This window comes from Acinonyx jubatus, chromosome B3 (assembly GCF_027475565.1).
Source record: "Acinonyx jubatus isolate Ajub_Pintada_27869175 chromosome B3, VMU_Ajub_asm_v1.0, whole genome shotgun sequence".
Taxonomy (NCBI): domain Eukaryota; kingdom Metazoa; phylum Chordata; class Mammalia; order Carnivora; family Felidae; genus Acinonyx; species Acinonyx jubatus.
In genome coordinates, this window is record NC_069386.1 from 26,937,388 (window position 1) to 26,955,553 (window position 18,166).

General features: G+C 36.6%; 1 protein-coding gene across 3 annotated transcripts in view; it reads right to left on the reverse strand.

The window, feature by feature from the left end:
• Positions 1 to 18,166, reverse strand: part of OCA2 (OCA2 melanosomal transmembrane protein) — a 492,350-nt gene that overhangs the window by 237,367 nt on the left and 236,817 nt on the right. For all 3 annotated transcript variants that reach the window (XM_027067861.2, XM_053223670.1, XM_053223671.1), the window contains exon 19: positions 5,140 to 5,267. In XM_027067861.2, coding sequence (XP_026923662.1) covers positions 5,140 to 5,267 — 128 coding nt within the window. The remainder of the gene's footprint in view (positions 1 to 5,139; positions 5,268 to 18,166) is intronic.

The window sequence follows — 18,166 nt, forward strand, 5'->3', positions numbered from 1 at the left end:
GCATCCCAAAGCAACAGAATATATGTTCTTGTCGAGTGCAAATGGAACATTCTCCAAGATAGATCACATACTGACTGGGTCACAAAACAGCCCTTCATAAGTATAAAAGAATTGAGATCATACCATGCATACTTTCAGACCACAATGCTATAAAGCTTGAAATCAACCACAGGAAAAAGTCTGGAAAACATCCAAAAGCATGGAGGTTAAAGAACACCCTACTAATGAATGAACGAATGAAGCAACCAGGCAATTAGAGAAGAAATTAAAACATATGGAAACAAACGAAAATGAAAATACAACAATCCAGATGCTTTGGGATGCAACAAAGGCAGTACTGAGAGGAAAATACATTGCAATCCAGCCTATCTCAAGAAACAAGAAAAATCCCAAATACAAAATGTTAACAGCACACCTAAAGGAAATAGAAGCAGAGCAGCAAAAACACCCTAAACCCAGCAGAAGAAGAGAAATAATAAAGATCAGAGCAGAAATAAACAATATAGAATCTAAAAAAAACTGTAGAGCAGATCAATGAAACCAAGAGTTGTTTTTTTGAAAAAATAAACAAAATTGATAAACCTCTAGCCAGGCTTCTTACAAAGAAAAGGGAGAGGACCAAAATAGATAAAATCATGAATGAAAATGGAATTATTACAAACAATCCCTCAGAAATACAAGCAGTTATCAGGGAATATATGAAAAAATATATGCCAACACACTGGACAACCTGGAAGAAATGGACAAATTCCTAAACACCCACACACGTCCAAAACTCAATCAGGAGGAAATAGAAAGCTTGAACAGACCCATAACCAGTGAAGAAATTGCATCAGTTATCAAAAATCTCCCAACAAATAACAGTCCAGGACCAGATGGCTTCCCTGGGGAATTCTACCAGACATTGAAAGCAGAGATGACACCTATCCTTCTCAAGCTATTCCAAAAAATAGAAAGGGAAGGAAAACTTCCAGACTCATTCTATGAAGCCAGCATTACTCTGATTCCTAAACCAGACAGAGACCCAGTAAAAAAAGAGAACAACAGGCCAATATCCCTGATGAATATGGATGCAAAAATTCTCAATAAGATACTAGCAAATTGAATTCAACAGCTTATAAAAAGAATTATTCACCATGATCAAGTGGGATTCATTCCTGGGATGCAGGGCTGGTTCAACGTTTGCAAATCAATCAACATGATAGATCACATTAATAAAAGAAAAGATAAGAACCATATGATCCTGTCAATCAATGCAGAAAAAGTATTTGACAAAATTTAGCATCCTTTCTTAATAAAAACGCTTGATAAAGTTGGGATAGAAGGAACATACTTAAACATCATAAAAGCATTTATGAAAAGCCCACAGCTAATATCATCCTCAATGGGGAAAAACTGACAGCTTTCCCCCTGAGATCAGGAACACGACAGGGATGTCCACTCTCATCGCTGTTGTTTAACATAGTGTTGGAAGTGATAGCATCAGCAATCAGACAACAAAAGGAAATCAAAGGCATCAAAATTCGCAATGATGAAGTCAAGCTTTCACTTTTTGCAGATGACATGATATTATACATGGAAAACCGGACAGACTCCACCAAAAGTGTGCTAGAACTGATACATAAATTCAGCAGTCACAGGATACAAAATCAATGTACAGAAATCATTTGCATTCGTCTACACTAATAATGAAGCAACAGAAAGACAAATAAAGAAACTTATCCCATTTACAATTGCACCAAGAATCATAAAATAACTCGGAATAAACCTAACCAAAGATGTAAAAGATCTGTATGCTGAAAACTATAGAAAGCTTATGAAGGAAATTGAAGAAGACATAAAGAAATGAAAAAACATCCCATGCTAATGGATTGGAAGAATAAATATTGTTAAGATGTCAATACTACCCAAAGCTATCTACACATACAATTCAATCCCAATCAAAATTGCACCAGCATTCTTCTTGAAGCTAGAACAAGCAATCCTAAAATTCATATGGAACCACAAAACGCCCCGAATAGCGAAAGTAATTTTGAAGAAGACCAAAGCAGGAAGCATCACAATCCTAGACTGTAGCCTCTACTACAAAGCTGCAGTCATCAAGAAAACGTGGTATTGGCACAACAACAGACACATAGACCAATGGAATGGAATAGAAACCCCAGAATTGGACCCACAAAAGTATGGCCAACTAATCTTTGACGAAGCAGGAAAGAATATCCAATGGAAAAAAGACAGTCTCTTTAACAAATGGTGCTGGGAGAACTGGACAGCAACATGCAGAAGGTTGAAACTAGACCACTTTCTCACACCATTCACAAAAATAAACTCAAAATGGGTAAAGGACCTTAATGTGAGACAGGAAACCATCAAAACACTAGAGGAGAAAGCAGGAAAAGACCTCTCTGACCTCAACCACAGCCATTTCTTACTTGACACATCCCCAAAGGCAAGGGAATTAAAAGCAAAAATGAACTATTGGGACCTCATGAAGATAAAAAAGCTTCTGCACAGCAAAGGAAACAATCAACAAAACTAAAAGGCAACCAACGGAATGGAAAAAGATATTTACAAATGACATATCGGACAAAGGGCTAGTATCCAAAATCTATAAAGAGCTCACCAAACTCCACACCCAAAAAACAAATAATCCAGTGAAGAAATGGGCAGAAAACATGAATAGACACTTCTCTAAAGAAGACATCCAGATGGCCAACAGGCACATGAAAAGATGCTCAACGTCGCTCCTCATCAGGGAAATACAAATCAAAACCACACTCAGATATCACCTCACGCCAGTCAGAGTGGCCAAAATGAACAAATCAGGAGACTATAGATGCTGGAGAGGATGTGGAGAAACGGGAACCCTCTTGCACTGTTGGTGGGAATGCAAAGTGGTGCAGCCGCTCTGGAAAACAGTGTGGAGGTTCCTCAAAAAATTAAAAATAGACCTACCCTATGACCCAGCAGTAGCACTGCTAGGAATTTACCCAAGGGATACAGGAATACTGATGCATAGGGGCACTTGTACCCCAATGTTTATAGCAGCACTCTTAACAATAGCCAAATTGTGGAAAAAGACTAAATGTCCATCAACTGATGAATGGATAAAGAAATTGTGGTTTATATACACAATGGAGTACTACGTGGCAATGAGAAAGAATGAAATATGGCCCTTTGTAGCAATGTGGATGGAACTGGAGAGTGTGATGCTAAGTGAAATAATTCATACAGAGAAAAAAAGATACCATATGTTTTCACTCTTATGTGGATCCTGAGAAACTTAACAGAAACCCACGGGGGAGGGGAAGGAAAAAAAAAATGAGGATAGAGCCAAAGCATAAGAGACTCTTAAAAACTGAGAACAAACTGAGGGTTGATGGGGTGGTGGGAGGGAGGGAAGGGTAGGTGATGGGCACTGAAGAGGGCATCTTTTGGGATGAACACTGGGTGTTGTATGGAAACCAATTTGACAATAAATTTCATATATTTAAAAAAAAAGAAAGGCAAAGTGTGATAGTGAGATTGTAGAGAACTGGAATACTATTACACTGCCAGTGAGAATGTAAAATGGTACAGTCACTGTGAAAAGCATTTTTACAGTTTCTTAAGAAGCTAAACTTATGATAAAACCTAGCATATATCTCAAAGACATGAAAATATATTCCACATGAAGTTTACACACAAATTTACACAAATGTTTATGATAGTAATATTCATAATGTTCAAAATTGGAAAGAATACAAATATTCATCAAATGGTATCCACAAAGTAGAATGCTATTCAGCAATAAAACAAATGAGCTAAAATACATACAAAGACATGGATGAACAAACATTATTATCATTATTCTAATTAAAGAAAGCAGACAGAAAAAACTATGATTTTTCCTTTATATGATTCTTTTGGATGAAATGTATAGGAAAGGCAAATCAATAGACAGAAAAAAATAGTGATTGCCTAAATCTGGAGTCAAGAGCTAGAATTAATCGTAAATGGACATGTGGGATCTTTTTTGGATGATGGAAATGTTCTAAACTTATTAAAAAATAATTAAATTGTAAACTTACCATGTGAATATTATGATATGTAAATTATACCCCAATAAAGTTGTTTTTAAAATTCCATTGTTTACTACATCAACAAAGTGAAGTATAAAATATGGAAAAATATGCCCAAAACCCAGATGAGATAGCAATTTATACCTGGAGTAAACATGTAATTGAGGCAGAGACTTTCAAAGTCCAATCATGAAAACAGTAACCAGAATTTTCCCCTCCATATTCTATGTGTTCAGTGTGGAAAGAACACCCTGAAAAAAAAAGCTGAATGTTTTGAGTGTGAAACTGAAGATTTAGAATATAATTCACAACCCCCCACAGACTTGGAGGGACTGAGTCACTTGATTACATCTACACAACCCATTAGGAGCAAAGATGTAGATTACAAAACTTCAAAGGCCCTGTCTTAAAGACAAATGGTGGGGGGAGTATCAAAGTTTTATTACACAGAATAATTAAAACCAAATGGGTCTACCATCAGTAAGTTAATTAATGTGAGATATTTGGTGTGCTTGAGATATCCTTTAGGGAGTAGTATTTTTCTATTTCAGCAAACCTTGTATTTGAGGAGGACACAAGTTCATAAATCAAGTCTCAAGATTGAATAATAATGTGAATAATTTTTTGAATACATTTCATAACAACTATTACCAAAATAATATTCACTCTTTTTATGTAGTGTTTTCCATGATAACATAGAATATTTAGTTAAACATTACACAAAATGAAATAGATCATCAAGATAATATCACCCTGTCAATTATCTGTAACAAGTCACTCAGCTGTAAACACAACTTAGAGCAAATTCTACTTTATGGAAAATGAAATTAGAGCAAGTTTATAAATCACAAAGATAATTTTTAAAAACAACAACCAAATAAACAATTTATCAGAAAATATTTAGGTGGCTGAAATAAAACCTGGTTTAACTTAAAATAGTCTATTTATAACTTCCATCATTTCCCCCATGTTAAATAAGTGGAAAGACTATAGACTTAGGCTTTTTTCATTCGCACAATAAAGTATGAAACATAAAAGTCAGATAAAGGATTACTTTGCAAGAATTCTAAAGTCTTACCTCCATTAGAACAAAAAGTGCTGCAAAGAACAGAAGAGTTGCCCATTCCACTCGGTGTAGAATTATCTCAAAATCATGGATATCAGCTAAAATTAGCAACCAGATGGCACCCATAATAGCAATCCACCCTGGAAAACAAATAAGTGGACATATCAACATAGATGTAATTCAAATGCTAACACACTAAGATTTTATCTTCTGATCATTTTCTTTAATGAAGAAAATTTATATTCTGCAAACTAAACATATTTAAAATGTACAATTTAGGGGCGCCTGGGTGGCTCAGTCAGTTAGTCGTCCGACTTCGGCTCAGGTCACGATCTCGCGGTCCGTGAGTTCGAGCCCCGTGTCAGCCTCTGGGCTGATGGCTCAGAGCCTGGAGCCTGCTTCTGATTCTGTGTCTTCCTCTCTCTCTGCTACTCCCCCATTCATGCTCTGTCTCTCTCTGTCCCAAAAATAAATAAACGTTAAAAAAAATTTAAAAAAAATAAATAAAATGTACAATTTATATTTTGGCTAATATATGTACCCATAAAACCAATAATCAAGATAATGAACATATTCACTATCCCTAGCATTTTACTAATGTCCACGTTCTTGTATCCCCTCTATCTCCCCCTGTTACCCTACTCTATGCCCAGGAATACATCTTTTCTTTCAATATAGATTAGTTTACATTTTCTATATTTTCTATAAATGTAATCATACAGCATACATTCTTTTGTCTGATTGCTTCCATTTCAGCAGAACTATTTTAAGATTCTTCAGGGTTGGTGTGTGGCTCAATAGCGCATTATTTTGTATTATTTAGTAGTATGCTATAGCATGGCCATGCCACAGTGTACATATCTATTCACTGTTGATGGGATGTTTGGATTGCTCCCATTATTTGACTATTACAAATGAATGTGCTATTAACTTCCATATACAATTATCTGTATGTACATATGTTTTCAGTTCCCTTGGGAAAATACCTAGGAATGGACTAGTTGATCACATGATAGATTAATATTATAGGATGTTTGTGTTTCACGAAACTATGAAACTGTTTTCCAAAATGGCTGTAACATTTTACACCACCAACAGTATATGAGAATTCCATTTCCTTCACATTTTCAACACTGGGTCAGCCTTTTTTAATTTTAGACATTCCAATGAGTATGAAGGATATTTATTTTAGCTTCAAGTTGCATTTCTCTAATGACTAATGATGAACTTTTTTCTCATGTAGCTATTTGCCATCCATAGATCTTCTTTTGTGAAGTTTATGTTAAAATAGTCTGCACATATTTTAATGAGTAGAGCAAATAAAACCCAAAATAAGTAGAAGAAAATTAAGAATAAGGACTGGAGCAGGAATAATTGAAATAGAAAATAGAAAAATATTAGAGAAAATCAATGCCACAAAAAGTTGGCTCTTAGAGAAAATCAAGAAGACTGATAAACCTTAGCCAATCTGAATAAGATAAAACATGAGAAGACAAAATTTGCCAATATCAAGAATAAGGACAATGACATGTCTATAAATTCTGTAGACATAAAAAGAGTACAAGTTTTCTATACCTGCCATAACAAACTGCCATAAGTGTAGTGGCTTAAAATAAAACCTACTTCTAATATCACAGTGTTCATATATCAGAAGTATAGTGGGCTCAGCTACTTTTCTCACTAGAGCCTCATCAAGACAAAATCAAGGTGTTGGCAGGGCTGAATTCCTTTCTGGAGGCTCTAACAGAGAATCTGTTTTTTTATTCTTTCAAGTTGCCAACATTCAATCCCTTACAGCCTTGAGACTGAGGCCCTGGAGCATCTGGGTGGTGCAGTGGTTTAAGTGTCCAACTTTGGCTCAGTTCATGATCTCACAGCTCTTGAGTTCAAGCCCTGCATCGGGCTCTGTGCTGACAGCTCAGAGCCTGGAGCCTGCTTCAGATTCTGTGTCTCCTTCTCTGTCTGCCCCTCCCCAACTTGTGCTGTCTCTCTATGTCTCTCAAAAAATAAATACATGCAAAAAAATTATAAAAAACTAAAAATTAAAAAAAAAAACTGAGGTCCCAATTTCCTTGCTGTTGTCATCCAAGAGTTGTTCTTAGCTTCTAGAGGCCATTCAAACTTCCTGGCTCATGACCGCGCCCCCCCCAACTTCATCTATCATCAAAGCCAGCAATGGTAGGTAAAGTCCCTCTCAAACTTCAAAATGACTCTTCTGTCTTCACTCCTACTTTTAAGGGCCCATGTGATTACACTAGGCCCATCTACATAATCCAGGAAAATCTTCTGGACTGAAAGTGAGGAGATGGAGAAATATTTGTCATGCCAATGGATGTCAAAAGACAGCGAAAGTAACAATACCTATTTCAAACAAACTAGATTTTAAACCAAAGACTGTAACATGAGAGGAAGAAGGGCACTATAATAAAAGGAACTATCCAATAAGAAGGTCTAACAATTAAAAATATTTGTGCCCCCAACTTTATAGAAAACAAATATATAAAACTAATAACAAACATAAAGGAAGTTATTAAAAGTAATACAATAATAGTAAGGAATTTTAAAACCTTACCTATATAAATGGACAGATTATCTAGGCAGAAAATCAACAAGGAAACAATGGCTATGAATGACATACTGGACCAGACAGACTTAACAGATATATCCAGGACATTTCATCCTAAAGCAGCAGGATACACATTCTTTTCAAGTGCACATGGGACATGGGACGTTCTCCAAAATATACCATATACTAGGTCACACATCAGGCCTCAATAAGTACAAAAATACTGATGCCATATCATGCATATTTTCTGACCACGATGCTGTGAAACTTAAAACCAACCACAAGAAAAAATTTGGAAAGACTACAAATACATGGAGGTTAAACAAAATGCTACTAACGAATGAATTGGTCAACAAGAAAATTAAAGAAGAAATAAAAATATGCCTGGAAACAAATTAAAATGAAAACACTATGGTCCAAAACCACTTGGATGCAGCAAAAGAGATCATAAGAGATAAGTATATAGCAATACAGGCCTGTATCAAGAATCGAGAAAAATCTCAAATAAACAACTTACATTATACCTAAAGGAACTAGAAAAACAACAACAAACAAAGCCTAAAGCCAGCAGAAGAAGGCAAATAATAAAAATTAGAACAGAAATAAATGATATAGAAACAAAAAAGATAATAGAACAGATCAATGAAACCAGGAGCTGGTTCTCTGGAAAAAGTTAAGACAAATCACTAGCAAGACTTATCAAAAGAAAAAAATAGAAAGGATCCAAATGAATAAAATCACAAATAGGAGAGGATAAATAACAACCAACACCACAGAAATACAAATAACTATAAAAGAATATCATGAAAAAATATATGGCAACAAATTGGACAACCTGGAAGAAATGGATTAATTTCTAGAAACATGTGAACTATCAAAACTAAAACAAGAATAAATAGAAAACTTAAACAGACCAATAACCAGGAAATAAATTGAATCAGTAATCAAAAACCTCCCAACAAACAAATGTCCAGGACCAGATTGCTTCATAGGGATGTCCTATTCTACCAAACAGTTAAAGAAGACTTAATACCTATTATTCTCAAACTATTTCAAAAAATATAAATGGAAGGAAATTTTCCACTCATTCTATGGGTTCATCATTACCCTGATTCCAAAACCAGATGAAGACTCCACTAAAAAAGAGAACTATAGACCAATATCCCTGAGGAACATGGATGCGAAAATTCTCAACAAAATACTAGCAAATCAAATCCAACAGCACATTAAAAGAACCATTCACTACAATCAAGTGAGATTTATTCCTGGGCTGCAAGAGTGATTCAACATTCACAAATCAATCAATGTGATACATCATATTAATAAAAGAAAGTATAAGAACCATATGATCCTCTCAACAGATGCAGAAAAAGCATTTAGCAAAGTACAACATCCATTCATAATAAAAACCCTCAACAAAGTAGGGTTAGAGGGAACATCCCTCAACATAATAAAGGTCATATGTGAAAAATCCACAGCTAATATCTTCAATGGGGAAAAACTGAGAGCTTTACCTCTACAGTGAAGAAAATGACAGGGATGTCTACTCTCACATTTAACATAGTAGTGGAAGTCCTAGCCATAGCAATCAGAAAATAAAAAGAAATAAAAGGCATCCAAATTATCAAGGAAGAAGTCAAACTTTCACTATTTGTGGATATGATATTCTATACAGAAAACCCAAAAGACTCCACCAAAATATTTCTAGAACTGCTACGTGAATTCAGTAAAGTTGCAGTATACAAATAAATGTATAGAAATCTCTTCCATTTCTATACACCAATTATGAAAGCATCAGAAAGCGAAATCGAGAATCAATCCCATTTACAACTGCACCAAAAACATAGATACCTAGGAATAAACTTAAATAAGAGGTGAAAGACCTGTACTCTGAAAAGTATAAAACACTGAAAAACGAAATTAAAGATGACACAAAGAAATTAAAAAATTTCATGCTCTTGGATTGGAAGAACAAATATTTTTTAAATGCCTATACTACCTAAAGCAATCTACACATTTAATGCAATCCCTATCAAAATACCACCAGCATTTTTTACAGAGCTAGAACAAACAATCCTAAAATTTGTATGAAATGCAAAAGATCCCAAATAGCTGAAGCAATCTTGAAAAAGAAAATCAAAACTGGAGGTATCACAATTCTGGACATCAAGTTATATTACAAAGCTGTAGTGATCAAAACAGTATGGTACTGACACAAAAACAGGCACATAGATTGATAGAACAAAACAGAAAACCCAACTATAATTAGGGGTGAAAAACAGAAAATAACAAGCGTTGGAGAAGATGTGGAAAATCGAGACTCTCATACATTGTTGGTGGGAAAAAAATGATATAACTGCTGTGGAAAACAAATTAGTGGTTCCTCAAAAAGCTAAACATAGAACTACCATATGACCCAGCAATTCCACTCCCAGGCATATACCCAAAAGAACTGAAATTAGGAAGTCAAACAGATACCTTTGTACCACTGTAACATTATTCACAACAGCAAAAAAGTAGAAACAACCCAAGTATCTATAAACAGATGAATGGGTAAGCAAAATGTGGTATATATACAGAAAATGTAATATTATTGAGTCACAAAAAGAAATGAAGTTCTGATACATGCTATGATGTGGATGAATCATGAAAACATTATTCTCATTGAAATAAGCCAGACACAAAAGGACAAATATTATATGATTCCACTTATATGCAATATCTAGAATAAGTAATTTACCTAAATTTGGAATTTACCTAAATTCATAGAGATGGAAGGTAGATCATAGGTTACCAGGGGCTGAGGATACAGGGGAAGAGAATGAGGAATTAGTGTTTAATTTAATTCTATTAGGGTGATGAAAGGTTTTAGAAATAATTGTGGTAATGGTTATACAACACAGTGAATGTAATTAATATCACTGAATTATGCACTTTAAAATGTATAAAGTGACAAATTTTATGTGATATATTTTAACACAATAAAAATAACAGAAGAAAGATACATTGGGAAATGCATTGTAATTTAGCATTCATGAAGTAGACCAGAAGGCCTTATATAGGATGCAGAGGTATTGGAACCTCATTTGTAGACAGAGGGAAATCACTGAAGTTTTTTAAGTGAAGGAGCTGGAGTGGCCTAATTTTTCCATGTGTATAGCTATCTTTGCCTGACTAGATTTCGTTACCTTTCTCTGAATTCTTCATAGCACCTACCACAGTTCTTTTTTTAAAGAATTTATTGGTTTTTAAAATTAAAAAAAATTTTTTTAATTTTCCCAGTTTTGTAATTTGTTTCAGGAGGAGAATTTAGTGGTCCATCACTTACATATAACACCCAATGCACATCACAAGTGTCCTCCTTAATACTCAACACCCATTTAACCCATCCCACCACTACACCCCCTCCAGCTACCCTCAATGAGCACCTACCACAGTTCTAAAGACAATTATTGTTTACCTGTTCCATCATTTATGATGGCTGATTCTTTGATTGCTCTCTTAAAGATAAGATTTCTTTAAATTCCCGTAAAAAAATTTTCATCAGTTGCACTTTCCCTGGATAACGTTTTTCTACAACCAGAAATGGCATCGCATTGCTTGCTCTGCCATATGGCAGTAAGAATATCTGAGTCAGTAAAAATACAAGTTATTGTTCCTGATCCTAACAGTAACTTCAGTCAGGAAAGAAGATGGAAGCTCAACTAGGACTCTCTACATAGTTCTATTTTCACTTAACAATTTGTAGAGGCTTGAATTTTCCTCCAGCCCAAACTCCTGTCATAGCACTCATCAATCCAACTTCAGAACAGGTTCTATATTCACAGAGCCTTGCTGTGTCATAAAAATTCCCTGAAATAACCTCTAATTGAATGAGATCTCACTTGTCCCAGCAAAGCCTCAATTTCTCCCTTAATTTTAATCATATTGTCTGCGGAGCCAGCAGCACTAATCAAACTGCCTGTTCACAAGCATATCTGCTTGGTAATGCCTGGTTACTTTACTGAGGAGTTAAAGTGGCACCTCCTAACAGGTTTCCCTGGGTCACTATTAGAAACATTCCATTCTGTTCTCACTCAGCATTGGCTCCTCAGTGATAGCCAGCAAGCGATAAGTGATGAAGTGGTGGGTTCTTTTATAATGTGCTGGAAGAAAAAGCCAGAGATGAGAACATCACAATTTCAGGCTTTACATTCTATTACAAATACTAACAATGTGACATTGAGACTCTTCTAAAAATTAAAAATTCAGTTGACTGAAGATGGATAAGACTAAAAAGCAAAATTACCTAAGCTCTATTTATCTTATGGAGCTTCTATCCAACACCTTCCATGAATAAGCATTAATCTCTCACCAAGTGCTTTACCATTCCTTAAAATGAAATCTCTGATGAGGGGCTCTGTACTTTCTCATTCAAATCCCCCAACAGAGCCAAGTTTCAAAGCAGAACAAAGAACTAATGGGACTTTTCCCTCCAATTCCTAAGGCCCTGGTCAGAAAGATTCAAAGGAAAGTAGAACAAGGTTTCCACCACTCATTAAGCAAGCGTCCTTGACATAGGCATGTGCTGGTCACCTCACAGCAAACTAGCCTGTGGGAAAAACAAAAACTAAAACAAAAAGCTCAGGCTCCCAAAGATTAATGGGTTTTCTTCAGCCTGCTGGGGACAAAACCAGGATTCAATCCCCATTCCGTGAGAACTGCTTTCCATTCTACCTAGTTGGATTCATCTCATGTGCTCAGTCTTTAGATGGAATGCTTTCACTACTTATAAATAAGCCTTGTAATTCCACTTATTAAACCTCTCCCCAAAAGGTGGCTTGTTTCATGTACTCAGAAATGTAACTCAATTTTGTTCTATCTGAAACCTTGCAATCTTTTATAAAGAACATATTGTCCATACAGAAGTGCTGATTCCTAGGGCCACATATATCCCAATGTTTACAGCAGAACTTTCAACAATAGCCCAATTATGGAAAGAGCCCAAATGTCCATCAACTGATGAATGGATAAAGAAGATGTGATTTATATATACAATGGAACACTACTTGGCAATGAGAAATAATGAAATCCTGACATTTGCAGTAATGTGGATGGAACTGGAGGGTGTTTAGTGAAATAAGTCAGTCAGAGAAAGACAGATATCATATGTTTTCACTTATATGTGGAACTTGAGAAACTTAACAGAAGACCATGGGGAAAGGGAAGGGGAAAAAATAGTTTCAAACAGAGAGGGATGTAAACCATATGAGACTCTTAAATACAAAGAACAAACTGAGGGTTGATGGGTGTGGGGACGAATGGGTGATGGGCATTGAGGATGGCACTTGTTGGGATGAGCACTGTGTGTTGTATGTAAGCGATGAATTACAGGAATCTACCCCCCAAACCAAAAGCACACTGTATACACTGTATGTTAGCTAATTTGACAATAAATTTTATATGAAAGAAAGAAAGAAAGAAAGAAAGAAAGAAAGAAAGAAAGAGAAAGAAAGAAAGAAAGAAAGAAAGAAAGAAAGAAAGAAAGAAAGAGAAAGAAGGAAGGAAGGAAGAAAGAAAGAAAGAAAGAAAGAAAGAAAGAAAGAAAGAAAGAAAGAAACATAAAGAATATAAAATAAAAAAACATATTGTCTATGTTCCTTGCTCTGAACATTTTTCAGGAGCCTCTGATCAAAAGCAATACTGTTCTGATAAATCTATTACTTATAGTTAACATGAACTAACCTATATGTCTTAAGCCACACAGGATGCATCTCTAGAGAATATCTCAACAGTTATATGCCTCATAACCGCCCTTCAAACCAGGAAACCTCACAAAAGGACTCTGTGTACTGGATACAGTAAAAGCCACTCTGCCTGTCCTGCTTTGGTGAGGTATCTCATGTTTATTGGCCATGAACTACCTAAAATAGGCCACAAGAGATTTATCATAAATAATCAAGGCCTTTTGGGTTCAAAGAAACACTGTGGTTGTCTGTGGAGTAGTTTTAGACCTACTACTGATCCTGTCCTGAGTCTCCAGGGTGAAAACCCAATGCCTTCTCCTGGGGAGCTCATAGTTAACAGTTGGGTGAGAAGGTGGGACAAGCAGCATGGGATGAGTTGGATTACAAAGTTATAGGAAGCTGAGTCACCAAGAGGTTAAGTTCTATTAACTATGCATAGGGCAACTGCCTGGGACCAAAAGGAGAGGGTAGCTCACTACCTGAAACTAATATATAGCCTGCACAGGTTTCCTCTCATGAGAAAACTTCTCTTCTTTCTAGCTTCCCTTCAAAATCAAGCAAAAGCAAGACCATTTTTCATCAACCTACATTTTCCTGAGCTGCTTAGCAATCAGCCTAAACTGTTTTTTCACATCACACTCAATTGTGTACCAGGCCTTGTTTCTAAGATCTCTGTCCATATTAAGTGATTCAGTCCTCACAACAATCTCAGGGGTTAGGGGTACTTAGGCACAGCAGGTAACCACAGGCATCAAGTATTGGAGCTATGTTTAAAGCCAGGGTGATCTGGCTCCAGATCTGCCCTCTCCCTACTCAATCCAGGGAAGTGGCTGTAAACAACCCAAGGTTCTTTCTGTGGCTGTGAAATCAAAGCTCAAAGTGAAGCTAATGACTTATTTTCAACACCTGAAAGCTTCCATGTGATTTCTAATCAGGCTTAGGAAATACCATGATTGCATCAAGTCAATAGTTTAAAAGAGCTGAAGTTGGGAAGAATAAAGGTGATTGAAATATAAGTGATTCTAGTTCTAAGCATTTTGATTCAAACAAAGTTTCCACCAATATTGACAGGTGAAAGTAGATCCAGGAAACCTTGCTGAGCTGCTCTTTCCTATCCATGGTCCACCGTCCCAACCAACTCTCTGCCCCAGAAGCTGACTTGTGTGGACCACATAAAAATTTTCTCATGTCCAGGATTCTAGCTGGCCTTTGCCAAAGGAGAGCCCCATAGGAGATAGCATTGGGGTGAGAGAGGATTCCACATATTCATTACTTTGGATCCCTCCCTACAGGGTCTTTCCACTAAAGGTCTCACAGCTGTTCTCAAGGTGGCCTTGTCATCACATCTTTCTAGTTACTAGGAATCTCCATCGTCTCTTCCTTTCTCTCTCTCTTTCACTTTCTTCCCACATCCCCCATCTCTCTCTCTTTGTCTCTCTCTCTCTCTCTGTGCCTCTCTGTCTATCTCTCTGTCTCTGTTTGTCTCTCTTTTCCCCTCTCTCTCTGTGCCTGTCTCTCTGTCTCTATTTGTCTCTCTTTTCCTCTCTCTCTCTCTCTCACACACACACACACACACACACACACACACACACACACACACACTAGCTCTAGGACACCACACTACCCTTTGTGGATCCTTCCACCTTGCCCACACCTTGGTAAATACCCGCATTACTAAATCCTCCAAATTAACAAGTTGGAGTAGACCATCTATTTTCTGGCAGGACCCTGACTGATACAGTGAATGCATCTATTAAACCATTTTATAAACATTTTAATTGAACTATAGCATACATGCAGAAAAAATATATTGATTTTAAATAAAAAATGTAGCTCAATTACAAAAGAAATACATGCATGTAACCTCCCAGGGCAAGAAACAGAACATTATCAATATTCCAAAGCCCATTTAGATTTCCTCTATTCCTACACTCTCTCTTTCACTCCCTGACTCCTAACACCATAGACTAGATTTGCCTGTTCCTGAATTTTTTATACATAGAATCATATAGTATGTATTCTTTTCTATAAAACTTTTCTTTTGCTAAACATGTCTGTGAGTTTCAGCCATGTGGTTACAATTGCAGTAATATATTTATTTTTATTTCTTTTTTTAATGTTTATTTATTTTGATACAGAAAGACTGAGCACGTGCAAGTGAGCAGAGGAGGGGAAGAAAGAGGAGGACAGAGAAAATCCTAAGCAGGCTCCACACTATCAGTGCCTGATGAAAGGCTTGATCTCACCAACCTTGATATCATGACCTGAGCCAAAATCAAGAGTTGGTTGCTTAGCTAACTGAGCTACCCAAGGCACCTCAGATTTATTTCTATTTTTAATAGTATTACCCTGTATGATTATCCCACAATTTATTTATCTATTCTAGGATTGACAGATATGTGAATTGCATCTAGCTTGAGGCTATCATAAATAATGGTGTTATGAGCGTTTTCATATGTTTTTTGGTGTGCATATGTACCCATTTCTGTCGGTAATATAACTAAGAACAAACTTTATGGGCAACAAACTTTAAAGAACAAACTTTAGTAGATGCTGCCAAACTCTGTACAAATTTACAATCTTATCAGCAATATATGACATTTCTTGTTGCTCTACATTCTCTCAACACTTGCTAATGTCAATCTTTAAAATTTTAGCCACTTATGTGTGTATATATAATGGTATCTTTTTGTGGTTTAAAATCATATTTTACTGATGACTTGTGAGAAAAAGCACCTTTTCATATGCTTTTGGTAATTTCAATCATTTCAATATATCCTCTTGTCTGTTCAGGATTCTTCCCCATTTTTCCATTGAGTGTCCTGTCATTCTCTTACAAGTTTATAGGTATTCTTTATATATTCTACATATAATTTCCAAATGTAATGGAAAATATTTTTGCACATATTTTTTCACTCTATGATATCTTTCTCACTAATTTCTCAAAAGAAATGGAAGTTTCTATTTTTAAGGTAATAGAGGTTATCAACCTTTCGTGCTTCCTATATTCTCTTTAAGAAGCTGAGCTGCGAGGGAGGAGCCAAGATGGTGGAACAGTATGGAAGTTTTTTGTGTGTCTTCAGTCCATGAAATACAGCAAGACCAACATTAGAGCATCCTTCACACTTAGAAAACTGATCTGAGGATTAACACAACAATCTGCACAACCTGAACCACAGAATTCAGCATGTACGTGGACTGGAGAGGTGAAATTGGGGAAAGAGAAGATGCGGATGGCAGGAAGCCTCTTTTGCATGAGGAGAGAGGATGGAGACGGTGGGAGAGCAGGGAAAATGGGGAAAGTACCCCTCCCCAAAAGCAGCTGGAGAGAAAGTGGAAAATTGGAAACAGCCACAGGGACTGAACTAAAAAGGGAGAAAGGAGAAAGGAGAAAGGAGAGGGTTTAAATTCCATTAAGACTGTAAACAGGGGAGCACAGACTCTGAAATTCTGCAGTTCGATACCTGGTGGTGCTCTGGTGGGAAGAGTGAATCCCCAGGACCAGAGTGGGGTCTAGGAGGTTCTTGGGCCACACAGGGAGAAGCGGTTCCACTGCTGGAAGGACATTTGGTGGAGGCTGTGAGACCACCTGGGCCCAGCAGACCCAGAGAGAATGGCCCTGAGAGAATGGCCACATTTGCTGGTGCTGGAACAAGGTCGTTAAGGGTGAAGCCTGGTGCCAGATGTGTGTTGTGATTTTACATAATCCCTGAGGCATTGCTGCTACACTGACTCATGAACTTTTTCTGGGAAGGGCTGGCACCTGGCTGCAGTCTCTGGGCATCACCAGCAACATGGTCCTGCAAGAGTCCCTGGTGTGGCCAGCACCCACCAATTGCTTGGTGAGACCCTTCACAAAGGGAAAGAGCGGGTAGAAGCCACAGTCCCTCAGAAGTGGGGGGCTGGGGAAGGTAGCCACATCTGAGACAAAACTTGGGAGGAAGGTGCTTCCTGGGGCTTGGTCATGGACAGTGTGGAAGTGGGGAGTGGGCAGAAGCCTAAGATGAATGACAGGTGCATGATTACTGACCAGGGAGAACAGAGTTCCAATACTAGAGACTGGGAAGCTGGGTGACGCCATTTTCACCATGCCTGCACATGTGCATACAAACCTACCAGTGCCACAACAATCCACCCCAGTAGGCTAACAGCACCATCTAGTGGATAATGGAGCTATTACACTAAGCCCCACCCAAATGGGTCAACCTCACTTTTCAGGAACACAAGCCTTACTGCCTGCTTAGTTTATGGACTATAAAGCTCTTCATAGTTTGACTTCTAGGGGAAAACAAAGTAATTTCAGTTGTATTTCAGTCTTTAGCCAGTCTAACAATGCAATTTTCTTTCTTTCCTTTTTTTCCTTTCTCTTTTTCATTTCTTTTCTTTTTCTTCAAAACAGAAAGAGAAAAAATTCATTTTTATTTTCAATTTTTATTAAATATATTTTAATTTTTTTCTACTAAATTTTTTACTGTTGTGTAAATTTTTTCAAATTCTATTTTACTTCCATCACTTCATTTTAGTCCACTTCAGTCTATTCATCTTGCAAATTTTCAAATTATTTCCTTTTTTTAATTTTTCCCCTTTTTTCTCTAATCTATCAAACCACTTTCAAAACCCAGACCAAAGCACACCTAGGATATAGCATTATTTATTTGATTTTTTTGTGTGTGTTTTTGTTTTTAATTTTTTAATTTTAATATTTTTTCAATTTTAATTTTTTTATTTTATTTTTTCTACCTCATTA